Here is a 17,292-nt window from a genome sequence, read left to right on the forward strand (position 1 = left end):
CTGTGAAACCTTTCTCCAGCTGAGATAGTAAACTATGGCTAGTGTCCTCCAACTCTGGGCTCAACAGCAACAAGAACTCACTTATGCCTATCTTGCTGAAATGCTTTGAAATGCCGCTTACTAATGGGAAAACTTGTGGGAATATTGCTGTGTGAATGATTTAAGTAAGCAAAAGTTTTGGATATTACATACCTTCCAGTCTTTGGGGTCAAGTGTTTTCAGCATGGGGAACTCTTCTAACTGTAATTCTTCATCTTCTGACTCCTCTGATAACTCTTTCTTATCCTCCAGTTCCTGAAAAGAGGCAGAAGCATTTCTGTTTCTTCTCTTAACAAAAGCTTCAAACCATCTTCCCACAGGTTCAACTCGACAGAGTACAGAGGCTGTGATTGAAAACAGTAAGAGACTTCAACAGATTAGTCAGCACACATTTACTCCAAGGCAACAAGTTTCCATAGGAAGGGCAAAATAGTAACATCATTATAACTTAATTTTAAAATCGTCAATTACAAAAATAATTGTAGACATCCAATTCACATGCTTGGCAAGAAATGACCATTTCTAGTATTTACTAATGATTACATCAACCTATCCCAGTTAACTGACAAAATAAAACCATTAGAAATATCAACAATAAATCAATACTTTGTGAGAGAAAAGGGTAAGGAACACATGTTGCATACTTTATTTTAGACCAATAATAGTAGTAATAAAGCAATCAATGATTAAAGTGTCACTAAGAGCTAGTGTCAAAAAAAAAAAAAAAACCAGGTTGGAGAGATGGCTCAGCAGTTAAAGGCACTTGTTTGCAAAGCCTGAAGGCCTGTGCTTGATTCCCCAATACCTACATAAAGCCAAATGCACACAGTGGTGCAAGCATCTGGAGTTTGTTTGCAGTGGCAGCAGGCTTTGGCATGCTCATACTAACTCTCTCTCTCTCTGCCTGTCTCTCAAATAAATATAAAACAAAATGACTGACAATTTTAAGGCTCCACTCAGAACTCACTGTTCCAAAAGTCTCCCAAGCAACTAACGGGGCCTTACTGCTGCAACTGTGTCATGGTGGAATGAGATGTGGACAGAAGCCTACATGCTCTGGGTTTAGTCTAGGTCGACAGTGTGTCTAGAAATGAATCAGAGTCGTCTTAAAGTGTGATATGGAAACTATTTCAGTTCCTTCAAGACTATCTTAATACAAGCACTAAGGTACATTAAAGTACCTTGAATATTAAACTTGTGGGAAAAACAAAGAACTGTTTCTGGGACGTGGGGATAAGCCATTGCACATCTGTATATTAACAATTCAAAATTGAAAATCTGGGCAGGAAAGAACTAATTTTAATTTTATGTTCCCTAAGAAAGCAAACATTTTTTTGTGTAGGTGTGTGCAGTAAACAGTATCTCAGATGAAAGTTTTTCCTTGTATCTAATGGCTAGTTTTCTTAAACAACACTACCAAAAAAAAAAAAAAAAACAAAACCCTGACATAGTTGTTCTTGTTTTAATTGGTTGAGACATTACAGTTTCCTCCACCTGACACAGGAGAGGTTCAACACGGTGAGAAGGACCAGCTGTTTGGTGTGGGGGGGGGGGGACGGGGGCGTGACTTTTCTTTTTTCCTCTGGTTCTAAGACTGCAGAGAGACAGACACACCACTGGGATGGATTAAAACGACATTCAACAGGCGCCCACGTCAGCGGCTATGGGAAAATGATGCAAATCACGGAAACCGAACTCCACGCAGCCCGCACGTGCCAGGCTGCAAGCCTCCACGTTTAGAAACGTCTCCTTTCCAGAGGTCTGTCCAGGGCCGTCTGTGCAGTGGCCCGGGCAAGGGTCGTGCAGACGGGTCTCCGCCCTAGGCAAGGAGATGCTCTCGGATGTCTCAGCTGGGGTGCCGGGGGTGGGGGGAGGTGGTCCCGCATTCCTTCAGCTGACTCAGCCCCCCACCCTATCTAGGCTGGGGCGACTTTCCACCGGGGAGCAAAGGAGGGCCCGTCAGTTCTCCGCGCGCGGCGGAACCTGGCGCTCGGCTTGCAGGGTGGCGAGATAACCGGGGCTTCGACGGAGCCGGCTGCGACGGCGGCACGTACCGGAGGTCAGAGCGCGGCTGACGGCGGTGCCCTGGCCCTCCGCGGCGCTCGGCAGAAGCAGCATGGTGGCGCTAGGGCCAGTCCCGTGGACGGAGCGGCTCGCGGCCCGGGCACGGCGCCCTCGGTGTCTCTCCCAGCTCTACCGTCCAGGGTGCGCCTCACGCCGGGGGCTCTACGACGCCCAGGAACCGGCGCGTGGACGCGACCCGCAAGTACTTCCGGGATGGGTCTTCGCCGGAGCGGACGCCGGCCCCACCCCCGGCCTCCGCGCGCGAACGTGCGCTGCCGCGCGCTTCCTGCGCCGGCTCGGAACCGGCTGCAAAGCGAAAGAAGGGTTCCTACGCTCGTCAGTTCCCCGGGGGCAAAGGATTACTTTCCTCGTTTGACAGCAAATTCGTAGAGGATATAACTTAAAACAGTCCGCAAGCCTGAGGCCCTGGGTTTAATACCGAAAAAGAAAAAGAGGCAATCAGTTTTTGTTACTTTTATTTTCCTAGCACTTTGTATATTAATCTGATCTTAACCACTGCTTTCCCCCACACCCTATAGTAGCTCTACTTAATACATTTTTTTAAAAAGTCTTGTGTACTTTTGACATTTATAATGATGTTTGTATACCTATGGTGAATTGTGTTTCCATTAAAATGATAGTTAACATTTCTTGTTCTGTTTACCAACATATCATGTTTTATTTTTATTTATTCTTACTTTGCATTGCTAGAGATTGAACCTATGGTTTATATGTATGTATATGTATGTATCATGCAAGGCAACAGCTCTGTCATTGAACTATATCCTTAGCCCTTCCATCATCTGTTTTATCACTCATCCAGAGAAGAAAATACTATTTCAAGGCCAGCAATATTTTTTACTCTGCTCTATCTAAATGAAATTTTCTTTCAAGATATTTCCAATTACAGGATTCTAGAGTTTAATTGTTTAATATGTAATGAGATCTATTGTAGGTCCCCTGTTAAGATTCCTGCTAGACTGAAGTAAAAAATAAAAATAGCAAAAGAAAATTAATGTTAAATGCTTTCCTCCCAGTAGCAGTATCTAGAGCAGGCTGGAAAAAATGGACCTGATGTGTACTAGTTTAGCAAAAAGCATACAAGAAATGAACTTACACTTATAAATATGCCCCCAGGTACAAGCCCAACTTTGTTTTCTAAATATTAATTTTTCTCACACACCTCTCTCTCTCTCTCTCTCTCTCTCTCTATATATATATATATATATATATATATATATATGTATGTATATGTATGTATGTATTTGGTTTTTCGAGGTAGGGTCTCACCCTAGCCCAGACTAACCTGGAATTCACTATGTACTCTCAGGGTGGCCTTGAACTCATGGCGATCCTCCTACCTCTGCCTCCCAAGTGCTGGGATTAAAGGCATGCGCCACCACTCCCGGCTTTTTCCATATTTTTAAAGGTCACAAGGACTTTTAAAAAAGTTGAGGTAAAATACACATAATATGAAATTTGCCATCTTCATCATTAAGTGTACATTCAGTAGTGTTGACTAGTCACATCATTGTGCAACCAATCTACAGAGTTCTTACCTGTTTCTAAAACTCCATGAGCAGCAAGCCATTGCCCTCCTCAGAGCCACAGGCAGCCTCCCTTCTTGAATGCTTGAATGTGATTATTTCTGGGAACCTCATTTATTTTGCCTTAGTTCCATATTTTATTTTTGAAATAGGGCCTTGTTCAATTACCCTGGCGTGCCTAGGTCATGCAGCCAATGCTGCCCTACAAATCCAGGCAACCTTCCTGCTTCATTCGCCCAAGTACTAGGATTACAAACATGACCCACCGTGCCCTAGGTAGCTCATATAGGTAGCATCATTATATAATACTGCCCCTTTGCAACTGGTTAATTCACTAGAATATGCAGAATGGCCTCAGGTTCATCTACACTGTAGCATGTATCAGAATGTCTTTCTATTTTAAGGCTAAATAATTTTGTATGCATAAAGCACATCTTCATCTACTCACATGTAGATGGATATTTATAGTTCCACCTTTGGCCTCCTGCGAATAATGCAACTATGAGCGTGGGTATATAAGTATCTCTTTGAAATCCTTTTTTAAAATAATGTTTTATCTATTTATTTGAGGGAGAGAGAGAGAGAGAATTGGTGTGCCAGGGCCTCCAGCCACTGCAAATGAACTCCAGATGCATGTGTCACTTTGTGCATCTGGCTTACATGGGTCCTGGGGAATGAACCAGGGTCTTTTGGCTTTACAAGCAAATACCTTAACCGCTAAGCTGTCTTCTCCAGCCCTGAAAGCCTCTTTTCAACCATTTGGAGGTCATATCAAGAAATGGAATTGCAGATTCATATAGCAATTCTGTTTTAGTACTTTTGAAGATCTGCCAGCTTCCTACAGCCAGTGCATCATTTTGCCCTCTAATTGTGTACAGGTTCCATTCCTTCTACACTGCCCCCCAAATTATTTCTATCATTGTTTTAATGATGGCCATCCTAATGCATACGAGGTGCTTTTTGATTTGCTTTTCCCCAAGGTTGGACATCCTTCCATGTGCTGGTTGGCATTTGTGTATCTCCCCTGAAGAAATATCTCGTCCAAGCTACTTTTTTGTCTCTATCAATAAAAAAAAAAAAAAATTGTTTTCAGGCGTTACTGAGCCATCTCGCCAGCCCTCCTCCCCGCGATTGTTTTCTTGTCGTTGAGTTGTATTTTTTTGTTGTTGTTTTTGGTATATTCTGGATATACATTTCTTCAGGAATACATTACCTCCATTCTATTTGCAAATCTATCCACTACTTATTGTGATAAAATGCCAGGCATTTTATAAACACTTATTTAGTGTCTCTCCAATCTTGTGAGGCGAATGAGGAAATTAAGACTCAGAGGTTAAAGTTTTCCCCGGACTGCACAGTGACTAGATCAGGACTTAAAAAATATTTATTGGGCTGGAGAAATGGCTTAGCAGTTAAGTCGCTTGCCTGGAAAGCCAAAGAACCCAGGTTCAATTCCCCAAGGCCCGCATAAACCAGATGCCCAAGGTGGCTGCACGCGTCTGGAGTTGGTTTGCCGTGGTTGGAGGGCCCACTCTCTCTCTGCCTCTCTCTCTCCCAAATAAATACATAAAAGGCAGGTTTAAAAAAACATTATCAACTGCGGCAGGGTTGGTCTTCGAATTTAGTGCCCTGGTCTTAAAAAATAAAAAGACTAGCGCCAGAGAAGCATCCGAGGAGATCAAGGTTCCTCCCAACGCGGGACCCTTCCCACAGCCAGAAGAGAAACACGCGCTCCCCGCCAGCCGCCGGGCTTCTCAGGCGCAACTCCCACAGCGCTCCGGCCTACTTCCGGTGGGGGAAGAGAAAGGACAGGCACCACCGGAAGCGGGGAAGGTGCTGTGTAATCACCCGGGAGCTGAGGGTCTTGCATCTTCAAAAATGCCGGATTACCTCGGTGCGGATCAGCGGAAAACCAAAGAAGAAGAGAAGGACGACAAGCCCATCCGAGGTCAGTCGACCCAGTGGCGCTCCCAGCCCGGGTGGGACCGGCCCTGCCGCCGAGGAGCTGGATTCCCGTGGGCGCTCGGCGTTTTTTGCTCGACCCTAGTGATGACAGCCCCGGGCCTGCCTTCGTTTTCTTTCTCGCCCACTTCAGGCTCTATATTCATTTTCTGCTCATGGGAATTTGCTTTGTTTTGTTCCGAGGTAGGGTCTCCTTCTGACCTGGAATTCACTATGTAGTCGTAGGGTGGTCTCGAACTCACGGCGATACTCCTACCTCTGCCTCCCGAGTGCTGGGATGAAAGGCGTGCGCCACCACGCCCGGCTCTGATCGACTCTTTTATTCATTCTCAGGTTTCAGGTGGAGAAGTTCTGGCCCCTCCTGGGCCTCACCGGCCTTCAAAAAGTTCCCCTCCTTAGAGGACTTTAATTGCCTGACCTTCTTTTCCGCCCCCATCCCCTACTTTCCCCTCGGCTTTATTACCGTGTAGCGAGAATCTAGAAACAAACTTTAAGACAGCAGCAATTTCATTAGTACTTATTATCTAGGTAATACTTTCACAAGGTGAAAAACTCAAAGTTAGAAGATCTAGAATCTCCCATCCTTAGGCCCAGACCCCACCTAATGTAGGGTTTCATTTTTGTAGTCCCAGGCTGGCCTCGAACTCACTGCGACCCTCCTACTTCTGCCTCCCGGGTGCTGGAATTAAGGGCGTGGGCCACCATGCCCAGCCACAGTTGCAATTTTGACAGTGCAATGTTATTCTCCCTAGACAACTAGATCAGTTGAGATTTTCACTGAGCAGGCATGACCAGGCTCACTATTTTTGGACATTTTTTGCTCCCCAAATGACCACAAAACGCACATTCTACATATCTTTTTAACTTGCATGTTTCACTTAATAGTATTTCTTTTTTTAAATTTAAAAAAAAATATTTTTATTTATTTATGAGAGAGAGGAAGAAGCAGAGAGAACGAGAGAATAGGTGCTCCAGAGCCTCCAGCCACAGCAAACGAACTCCAGACACGTGTGCCCCTTGTGCCTCTGGCCAACGTGGGTCCTGGGGAATAGAGCAGGGGTACTTAGGCTTTGCAGGCAAATGCCTTAACTGCTAAGCCATTTCCCCAGCCCAATAATATTTCTTAAATAGCTTTGTATGGGCTGCAGGGATGGCTTAGAGGTTAAGGTGTTTGCCTGCAAAGCCTAAGGACCCTGGTTTGATCCCCCAGGACCCACGTTAGCCAAATGACAAGGGGGCGCACATGTCTGGAGTTCGTTTGCTGTGGCCGGGGGCCCTGGCACACCCAGTCTCTCTCTCTCTCTCCCCCAGCTCCTCCTTCTCTGTCAAGTAGATAAATATATGAAATTTTGTATAAGAACAGTTCTGTTATTTAGAGAAATATTTATTTATTTGCAAGGAGAGAAAGAATGAGTGAACCAGGACCTCTTGCCCCTGCAAACAAACACCAGATGCACACACCACTTTGTGCACCTGGCTTTACGTGGGTCCTGGGGACTTGAACCCAGGCAGACAGGATTTGCAAGCAAGTGGCTTTAATTGCTGAGCGTTTCCATCCAGCTCCTGTTATCTTTTTTTTTTTTTTTTTCGAGGTAGGGTCTCACTGTAGCCTAGACTGACCTGGAATTCATTATGGAGACTCAGGGTGGCCTTGAACTCACGACAATCTTCCTACCTCTACCTCCCGAGTGCTGGGATTAAAGGCATGCGCTCCCGCATCCGGCTTATCTTTTTTTTTTTTTTTTTTGAAGGTGCAGTTTCACTCTGGCTTCTCCTGACCTGGAATTCACTATGTAGTCTCAGGCTGGCCTTGAACTCATGGTGCTCCTCCTGAGTGCTGTGCACCACAATTTTTAATGGCGGCATTGCATTTCCTTGTATGCATATAACAATTAAAACAAGACCTTTTTATTATTAAGCATTTTAAATTAGTGTATGAAGATTAAGTTTCATTGTGGTGTTTTCAAACAATTTATCTTGATCCCCCTTCCTTTTTGTCCCCCATTCCCTGCCCCCTTCTTGTACTCTGTAACCAGTAGCCTCTTTTCTGCTTTCATATCACATGTGTTCTATTACCCTCTCCCATCCCTTCCTCGACATCTTTCCCCCCCTCACTTCATGTCTTAATCTAGTTTTATGACCTGTAATCACATTCACACCCACATATATATAAATATTAAAACCTACCATCTGCATATGAGTGAATGAATATGCAGTATTTGACTTTCTGAGGCTAGGTTACCTTACTTAGTGTAATAATTTCCAGACATATCTATTTTCCTTTAGGTTCATAGTGTCATTTTCAAGCTGGGTGTGGTGGCGCACACTTTTAATCCCAGCATTTAGGAGGCAGAGGTAGGAGGATCACCATGAGTTGAGGCCACCCTGAGACTACATAGTGAATTCCAGGTCAGCCTGAGCTAGAGTGAGACCCTACCTTGAAAAACAAAAACAAAAAATCCCACATTCATTATCTTTTCATCTTTTATTTATTTGACAGAGAAAGAGGGGGAGAGAGAGAATGAATATGGGCACACCAGGGCCTCCAGCCACTGCAAATGAACTCCAGATGGATGTGCCACCTTGTGCATCTGGCTTACGTGGGTCCTGGGGAATTGAACCTGGGTCCTTTGGCTTTGCAGGACCTTAAATGCCTTAACCACTAAGCCATCCCTCCAGCCCTGCAGTTCTTTTTTTAAAAAGTATTTTTATTTATTTGCAAGGAGAGAGAGAGAATGAATCAGAATGGCACACCAGGGTCCTTTGCCACTGCCTCCCGAGTGCTGGGATTCAAGGTCTGTGCCACCACGCCCAGCTCTCAACTTTTTAAACAAGTATTTTTATTTGCAAGAGAGAGAGAGAGCAAGCACACGATAGAGAGGTGTGTGTGTTTTGAGTGCACAGGGCCTCTTGCTGCTGCAAAACTGAAGATGCGCATGCTACTTTGTGCAGCTGGCTTTTTGTAGGTGCTAGGGAATTGAACCTAGGCCAGCAGGCTTTGCAAGCAAGCATCTTAAACTGCTGGGTCATCTTCCCAGCCCATTATTCAACTTTTGACACTCAATGAAAACCTTGTGAATTGAACAGAGATGTTGATAGATTCCGTTTCTTGTTGAATCTCACATACTGTTTCTCTTTTTAGCTCTGGATGAGGGGGATATTGCCTTGCTGAAAACTTATGTAAGTCCTTTGAATAGTATTATGTTAAAATAAAAGTTTTGATTTCATCCTTATAAACTAATTAGAACAGAATGTCTAATAGTTCATACTAATCAGGAAGTTACCAACTTAAAATTTCTGTCTGATGAGATCAGAGTATTTAGCATGCTTAAACTTGCACATTATATTTATACAATTTCTAATTAAAGAGTAATACTTTATTGAAAGACATGTGAAATATTTACACAGATCTTTACTGTATTTAAAGTGTATGGAACTGAATTAGATCTGAAATTGAAAGTGGTTTTTTTTTTTTTTTTTGAGGTAAGATCTCAATCTAACCTAGACTGACCTGGAATTCACTATGTAGTCGTAGGCTGGCCTTGAACTCACAGTGATTCTCCTACCTGTGCCCTCCCAAGTGCTGGGATTAACGGTGTGTGCCATCACACCTGACTGAAATACAAATTTTTTTTTTTAAAGTATTTATTTGTTTGCATGTGTGTGTATGCACACCAGGGTCTCCTGCCAAAACAAATGAATGCCCACCTGGCTTTACATGGATGGGTGGGGAATTGAAAACAAGTAGGCAGGCTTTGCAAGTGCCTTTAACCACTGGACCATCTCCCCAGCCCCTGAAATGGAAAGCTTCAATTCATGTAAATAGGGTTCTTTTCAGCCGTGCACGGTGGCTCACTTAAGAGGCTGCTCTTGGGAGGCTGAGGCAAAAGGATTGCGATGAGTTGGAGGCCAGCCTGGCAGAGTGAGAGCCCGTCTCAAACAACAGCAACGCAAGTTTCTTCTTTCATCTTGTGTGCTGGTAGATTGTTTGCTTGGGAGGTGGAATTGGTTTAGGAATACTTCTGAAAATAATGCACTTCTGCTCTGTTTTCATTTCCCAGTCTTTCAGACAGTAAGGCTGCTAAGATTTTAACTGCTAAAAAGCTTTACATGACTTTTGATAAATTGTTGATATTCTGAAGTTCTAACTAAACCAGTGTTTATCACCTAGGGTCAGAGTACTTACTCGAGGCAGATCAAGCAGGTTGAGGATGACATTCAGCAACTTCTCAAAAAGATTAATGAGCTCACTGGTATGTATTTTTGTAAATTCCCATTTTCTTTCTTTAAACAATGTGTTCTTTATATGGAGTATAAATATCTATTTTCCTCCATCATGAGTTATGCATTTTAAATTTTTATTCATTTATTGATTTGCAAGGAGAGACAGTAGGTAGAGAGAGGGAGGGAGGGAGGGAGGGAGGGAGAGAGCTAGAGAGAGAGTCGGTGCCCCAGGGCCTCCAGCCACTGCAAATGAACTCCAGACAGGTGTATACAGTCTGGCTTCATGTGGGTACTGGGGAATTGAACCCAGGCTATCAAGATTAGCTGGCCAGCTCCTTAACCTCTGAGCCATTTCTCCAACCCAAGTTATACATTTTTATGAAGCAGCCTTCCTAACTTGAGAAATTGGTTCTCATTTAATAGTCTTGCTCACTGCTTTCTCACAAACATATTTAATGCTTATGAACTCGGAAACAACATCACCCTTTAAGCAAGTGATGATTCTTTAGGTCAAAGCCTAGTGCCATATACTCTAATATGTTAAAATATTTTTTAAATTTTGTTTTATTTTTATTTATTTATTTGAGAACAACCGACAGAGAGAGAAAGAGGCAGATAGAGGAAGGGAGAAAGAGAGAGAAAATGGGCATGCCATGGCCTCCAGTCACTGCAAATGAACTCCAGATGCATGTACCCCTTTGTGCATCTGGCTAATGTGGATCCTGGGGAATCGAGCCTAGAACCGGGGTCCTTAGGCTTGACAGGCAAGCGCTTAACTGCTAAGCCATCTCTCCAGCCCATGTTAAAATATTTAATTTCAGTTTGATTCCACATAGTCTAGCTGACTGGACTGTTGCCTGGTGGTTAGAAACTTTCTTCTTGGGAACGTCAGTAGTGAAGCTTTACAGTATTTGACCTGAACAAAAAATGTTAAATATAGCATTAAATTTTTGGCTTGGTGGCTGCTTTAGGGCCATGGCTTTTAGCTGGGGTGATTTATTTCCTATAGGCATTTGGCAATGTCTGGAGGTTGATTCCTGTGACTTGAAAGAAGGTGGTACTAGTGACATCTAGTGGCCTGAGGCCTGGCATGCTGCTCCATGCTTCCTACAAATGAACAGTCCAAAATGTGGGTGCTGAGGTTGAGAAAGCTTGTTTTAGGATCGTGCACTTGTCGTCACTTGTCCTTTGTCATCTTTCCCTCCACAGGTATTAAGGAGTCTGACACTGGCCTGGCACCACCAGCCCTCTGGGATTTGGCAGCTGATAAACAAACTCTTCAGAGTGAACAGCCCTTACAGGTTGCGAGGTATGCACACGACTCTTTGGAACTTTATATTGATCTATATCTTAAAGTGCATTTTAGAGTTTCAGGGTAATGCAATAGTTTTAAAGTAATTTTCATTCCAAATTCCACATGAATTTTAAAAAACTTTTTTTTTTTGGTTTTTCGAGGTAGGGTCTCACTCTGGCTCAGGCTGACCTGGAATTCACTATGTAGTCTCAGGGTGGCCTCGAACTCTCGGAGATCCTCCTACCTCTGCCTCCCGAGTGCTGGGATTAAAGGCGTGTGCCACCACACCCGGCAAAAAAAAACTTTCTATTTTAATACCTGGGCTGGACTGGGCTGGAGAACTGGCTTAGTGGTTAAGGTTTTTGTCAGCAAAGCAAAAGGATCTAGGTTTAATTCCCCATGTTCCACATAAGCCAGATAGATGCACAAGGTGATGCATGCATCTGGAGTTTATTTGCTGTGGCTAGAGGTCCTAGTGTATCCATTCTCTCTGAAACAAATAAATAAATATAAAAAATACTTAATAAATAAATAAATATCTGGGGTTAAAATATCGTGCCTTGGCCAGGCGTGGTGGTGCACGCCTTTAATCCCAGCACTCGGGAGGCAGAGGTAGGAGGATTGCTGTGAGTTTGAGGCCACCCTGAGACTACAGAGTGAATTCCAGGTCAGCCTGGGATACAGTGAGACCCTACCCCAGAAAACCAAAAAAAAAAAAAAAAAAAATCATGCCTTAAGTAATTTCTGAAAATACATGAAGTTGCCAGGCATGGTAGCACACGTCTTTAATCTCAGAACTTGAGAAGCAGAGATAGGAGGTTCACTGTGAGTTCGAGGTCACCCTGAGACTATGAGACTACATAGTGAATTCCAGATCAGACTGGGCCAGAGTGAGACCCTACCTCGGAAAACCAAAAAAAATAAATAAATAAAAATACAATAAATAAATAAATAAATAAATAAATAAATAAATAAAAATTCAAATGATGAAGGTACACAGCAAATAGGAAAACGTTTCCTTTTCCTCTTCATTCTCCCTCTGCCCCTCTCAAACAAACACTGCTGACCATGGCGGGTCCTCATCCTCTTGTATTTGTATCTTCCTGTGTTTTATCTATGTGCAAAGGACCTACATAGTTTGGAAACATCTTATTGTCTTAAAGAAAGAGATAAGAGGAGAGACCCCTGTTCACCTTCTCTTGTGAGGTTTAGGGGAAAAGAGTTAGGGTGGGGGAAAAAAACCCACCATTTTCCCTTTCAGGCTCCAGGATGTTCCTTCTTCTATTTTTGGGCTTTGTCACCCCTAAACTACCTTAGTTTCTATTGACCACTATTTATGTGTGGGTTGGTAATTTCTGTTTGTTTTTATGTATCATAATTTGTTGTTGGGCTGGGCATGTGGCTCTTGGCAGACTGCTTGCCTAGCTAGCATGCACATGGATCTGGATTCAGTCCTCAGCCCTGGAAGAAAAAAGTCAAAGTTTTGTTGTTGGAACTAGACATCTGCTCTGGAAGTCAGAGTTTCCCTTTCCTGGGAGCTACTGTTGTTACTTTTCAAGGATTTTTCGTCTGGTCAGCCTCTTTGCTCAACTGATGTTTAACAGTTGTGGGTGCGTGTTTTGGATGAATTTCCTGCCGGTAGAGCTGCTCACAGCCAGGCTCTGAGAATGGTGCTTCTCAGCGCTGCCGGGCACCTCCAGCGCTTGGCGGTTGGCTGGGGCTGGACTTCTGGGGCCCGGGCCCGTTCTGTCCCTCTCGGAGCTGTGAAGCTCAGGCAGAGTGTTTCCTGGTAGTATGCTTGTGGAGCTGGCAGTTTTCAAATTTCCCACATAAAGGAAAAGGAAAGGAGGAAAAGATTGGAGTAAGTTAAAATGTAACAAAATTCTTTTGTTCTTACAGAGATTTAGCCTTTTTTTCTTTTTTCTTCTTTTTTTAAATTTTTTTTTTCTTTCAACAATTTTTATTAACATTGTCCTTGATTATAAAAAATATCCCATGGTAATACCCTCCTTCCCCCCCCCTCGACACTTTCCCCTTTGAAATTCCATTCTCCGTCATATTACCTCCCCATCTCAATCATTGTACTTACGTATATACAATATCAACCTATTAAGTACCTTCCTCCCTTCCTTTCTCTTTTCTTTATATCTCCCTTTTAACTTACTGTAGCCCTTTTTCTTGAACAAATATTCCTTAGATTGTTCATGTCCTTTAATGTCCAGGGTTCTGAAAATGTTTTGTCAGGCTCTTACTGCTCTTAAAGAGTAAGGTCTTTTATTCAGCCATTCTGGAAGTCGAAGTGTATGTCTGTGTGTGTTTTGAGACAAGGCCTCACTCTGTAGCCCAGGCAGGCCTCAAATTTGTGGTAGTCCTCCTGCCTCAGTCTCCCAAGGGTTGGGATTACAGGTGTGGGCCACCACATGTGGCCTACGTTTTAAACTGTGAATTAGCTAGACATGATACCTTATTCCTGTAATTTTAGCACTCAGGAGACTGAGGCAGGAGAATCACTACAAGTTCAAGGTTACCTTCATTGGCAAACGGTGAGACCCAATCTCAACAAAAAAATCCCAAACAACCCCCTGTGCATTAAAAGAATCTACTTCTCCCTTTGAAGACCCTGGCTGGGGACAGAGAGCAGCCCTGTCGCAGAGTTACACTATCAGGACAAGGCATTCCTGCTGCCTGCCCTCCATACACGCATTTCAGAAGCTTTGGCATTTCTCTTATGTGCTAGCTTCTCAATATAAGTTCTGTATTCTGAGTTATTTCCTTGGGTAGATACTATAATATACACTTCGTATTGTAAATTAACTTCACCAGGTCCCACAGAAAGGGAACACTTTCAAACTAAAAATGCTAAGGAATGGATTTCACGTGGAAACACATTTATTACTGAATTTTATGTATGACATATGGCTCTCTTCCAGGAAAAGAAAAGGAAAACAATGTAAAATATAATGTAATATCACTAATAATAAAGGAGTATAGCTAGGAAAATCATTCTTGAGAACTTCCTAATGCTGCATTATTTGGGTTTAATTTTCTGGGGAAATAATATCATTTGAGTTGAGTTGGCCCTTGCTATTGAGCATACAATAGACTTTTTAACACTTGTCTAGGTCTGGAGAAATGGTTCAATAGTTAAAGGCACTTGCTTGCAAAGTCTGCTGTCCTGGGTTTAATTCCCTCAGTATCCATGTAAAAGTTGATGCATGAAGTGGTGCATGCATCTGGAATTTGTGTGCAGCAGCAAGATGCTCTGGTATGCTCACTCTCTCTCTGCTCTCAAATAAGTAAATGCCCTACAGTGGTCTAATTTCTTCTACAGGCCTAGTTTACAATTGTTCAATGGTTTGGTGCATCCTGTGCAAAATGTTTAGTTATTTGAATTCACTATTGGGGGTTTAAGATTCTTTTTTTTTTTTTTTTTCTTTTTTTCAAGGTAGGGTTTCACTCTAGCCCAGGCTAACCTGGAACTCAGTATGTAGTCTCAGGAAGATTCTTTTTATTTTATTTTATTTATTTGCAAGCAGAGAGATAGAGAGAATGGGCACACCAGAGCCTGTAGCCATTGCAAATGAACTCTAGGCGCGTGTGGCCCTTGTGCATCTGGCTTATGTGGGTACTGGGGAATCAAACCTGGGTCCTTTGGCTTTGCAGGCAAAAGCCTTAACCGGTAAGCCCTCTCTCCATCCCACTCAGGAAGATTCTTTATTCTAATGAAGTCTTTTTTTGTGTGTTAGGTGTACAAAGATAATCAATGCTGATTCGGAGGACCCAAAGTACATTATCAATGTGAAGCAGTTTGCCAAGTTTGTGGTGGACCTCAGTGATCAGGTGGCACCTACTGACATTGAAGAAGGGATGAGAGTTGGGTAAGGTTTCTATTTATTTTATTTACTTTTCTTTAAGTAAAAACACCAGGTCATATTCACAGCTTGGCTTTGTTGTGAATGAATGAAGAGTGCCATGGAATACCAGGGGTCAATAGTGATTAGTACCACTGGTCATCCTGTCTTCTCCCCAAGCCCCTAACTTTGCACCAGCTTCCCCTTGCACCCCGCTCCCGTGTGCCGCCCGCGTGGCTTTAAGTGTCGCACTTACTCGAGTGCAGCCTGTACGGCTTAGTTTACTGGTCTGCATGCAGTGTGGCGAGGGGAAGAAGCAGCCTTGATGAGACGGTTCTTGAGGATTCAGTGAGTGACTGTCCATAGAGTGCACAGTGATTCTCTCAGTTCAGTTACAGGTTCCCCTTTCCCTGTGGGTGAAGGGTCCATTGCTGTTGTGAGTCATTCGCCACTTCAGACTGATGGTTTAGTGTCCTGAATATTTTTTTTTTTTTTTTTTTTTTTTGGTTTTTCGAGGTAGGGTCTCACTCTGGTCCAGGCTGACCTGGAATTAACTCTGTAGTCTCAGGGTGGCCTTGAACTCATGCGATCCTCCTACCTCTGCCGCCCGAGTGCTGGGATTAAAGGCGTGCACTACCACGCCTGGCTTTTTTTTTTTTTTTTTTTTTTTGGTTTTCCAAGGTAAGGTCTCATTCTAGCTCAGGCTGAATTCACTATGGAGTCTCAGGGTGGCCTTGAACTCATGGTGCTCCTCCTACCTCTGCCTCCTAAGTGCTGGGATTAATGGTGTACGCCACCACACCTGGCTAAGTGTCCTGAATTTTAATGCTTATTTCTCTGAATAACTTTGAGAACTCCATATATCTCTTACTTATTTTAAATATGGTTTTGGGGGCTGGGGAGATAGCTCAGCAGTTAAAGGTGCTTGCTTGCCAAGCTTGACGGCCTGGGTTGGATTCTCCAATACCTACGTAAAGCCAATGCCCCACGTGGCCTGTGTGTTTGGAGTTTGTTTACAATTGCAGGAGCCCCTGATGTGCTCATTCTCTCTTTTTCTTTTCTCTCTCTCTGTCTGCTTGCAAGTAAATAAATAAGTGTATTTCTTTTTAATCTTCTTAGTGTGGACAGAAACAAGTATCAAATTCACATTCCACTACCTCCTAAGATTGACCCAACAGTTACCATGATGCAGGTAAGAAAATATTGTGGGGCCGGGGGTGTTAAGAATCAGTATGACTTTTATTATAACTGCAGGCCAGTGAGTTAGCTCACAGTCGTGAGTCCAGCAATTGGGAGACTAAGGCAGGAGGATTGCTATTAGCTCAAGGCCAGCCTGGGCTACATAGTAAGTTTGAGGCCAGCTTGGACTATAGAGTGAGACCTGGTCTCATACAAACAAAACAAAAATAAATAATATAATCCAAAAGCAAACAAAAACCAATTGCATTCATCCCCAAAAAGTTTTAAAATTTTTATTTACTTGAGAGCGTGCAAGTGCTGGAATGGGCGTGCCAGGGCCTGTAGCACTGCAAAGGATCCCCAGATGCTTGTGCCACCTTGTGCATCTGCCTCACGCGGGCTCTTGTGGACCAAACCTGGGTCCTCAGACTTTGTAGACAACACCTTAATTGCTAAGCCATCTCTCTTGCCCAAGTTTGCAATTTTTTTTTTTTAATTTTTAAATTTTTTTTCGAGGTAAGGTCTCACTGTAGCTCAGGCTGACCTGGAATTCACTATGGAGTCTCAGGGTGACCTTGAACTCATGGTGCTCCTGCTTACCTCTGCCTCCCGAGTGCTCGGATTAAAGGCGTGCGCCACCACGCCCAGCCCAAGTTTGCAATTTTTAAGCTACTAATATATAGCTATATACCAAAGAGTTGCCAAAACTTAGAAACTATTCACATGAGAACATCTTCATGAGTTGTGGCTTGTTTCACTTATTGCTGTTACGACCTGTAGCAGGTGTCTCGCTCTGGGACACCAGTTAGTTGGTGTCGCAGGACGGAACTTGGCAAATAGTTTCTGTTTAAGTCATTCATATTCCTACTTGCTACAAACTGACTTTTATGGATTTCCTCCTGTAGAGGATTTGTACTGTATTTAAAAGCCTGTGGCTATGATGTAAAATTTTATCTCTCTCTCAGGTGGAAGAAAAGCCTGACGTCACATATAGTGATGTTGGTGGCTGCAAGGAGCAGATTGAGAAACTGCGAGAAGTCGTTGAAACCCCACTGCTTCATGTGAGTAACTGAGTGTTTCATTTAAATTTCTTTGTGTGAAGATGAGGTAGTCTTTTTTTTTTTTTATCGAG

The 17,292-nt window shown here is 43.3% G+C and overlaps 2 protein-coding genes across 3 annotated transcripts in view; one reads left to right on the forward strand and one right to left on the reverse strand.

Moving 5' to 3' along the window:
• Positions 1-2,316, reverse strand: part of Dnajc2 (DnaJ heat shock protein family (Hsp40) member C2) — a 31,903-nt gene extending 29,587 nt beyond the window's left edge. Inside the window, exons 1-2 of one of the 2 annotated variants that reach the window (XM_045135759.1) lie at positions 2,094-2,316; positions 193-383 (exon numbers count right to left, since the gene is read on the reverse strand). In XM_045135759.1, the coding sequence (XP_044991694.1) occupies positions 193-383; positions 2,094-2,157 (255 nt within the window). In that variant the 5' untranslated portion in view covers positions 2,158-2,316. The remainder of the gene's footprint in view (positions 1-192; positions 384-2,093) is intronic. The other variant, XM_045135760.1, reaches the window with a different exon arrangement.
• Positions 2,317-5,450: 3,134 nt separating this feature from the next.
• The window catches only part of Psmc2 (proteasome 26S subunit, ATPase 2), an 18,678-nt gene continuing 6,836 nt past the window's right edge, over positions 5,451-17,292 (forward strand). The window contains exons 1-7 of the mRNA XM_045135786.1: positions 5,451-5,598; positions 8,755-8,792; positions 9,784-9,865; positions 11,046-11,145; positions 14,877-15,008; positions 16,101-16,173; positions 17,126-17,221. Of these exons, the coding sequence (XP_044991721.1) occupies positions 5,529-5,598; positions 8,755-8,792; positions 9,784-9,865; positions 11,046-11,145; positions 14,877-15,008; positions 16,101-16,173; positions 17,126-17,221 (591 nt within the window). The 5' untranslated portion in view covers positions 5,451-5,528. The remainder of the gene's footprint in view (positions 5,599-8,754; positions 8,793-9,783; positions 9,866-11,045; positions 11,146-14,876; positions 15,009-16,100; positions 16,174-17,125; positions 17,222-17,292) is intronic.

The sequence above is a fragment of the Jaculus jaculus genome, chromosome 16 (genome assembly GCF_020740685.1).
Source record: "Jaculus jaculus isolate mJacJac1 chromosome 16, mJacJac1.mat.Y.cur, whole genome shotgun sequence".
NCBI lineage: Eukaryota > Metazoa > Chordata > Mammalia > Rodentia > Dipodidae > Jaculus > Jaculus jaculus.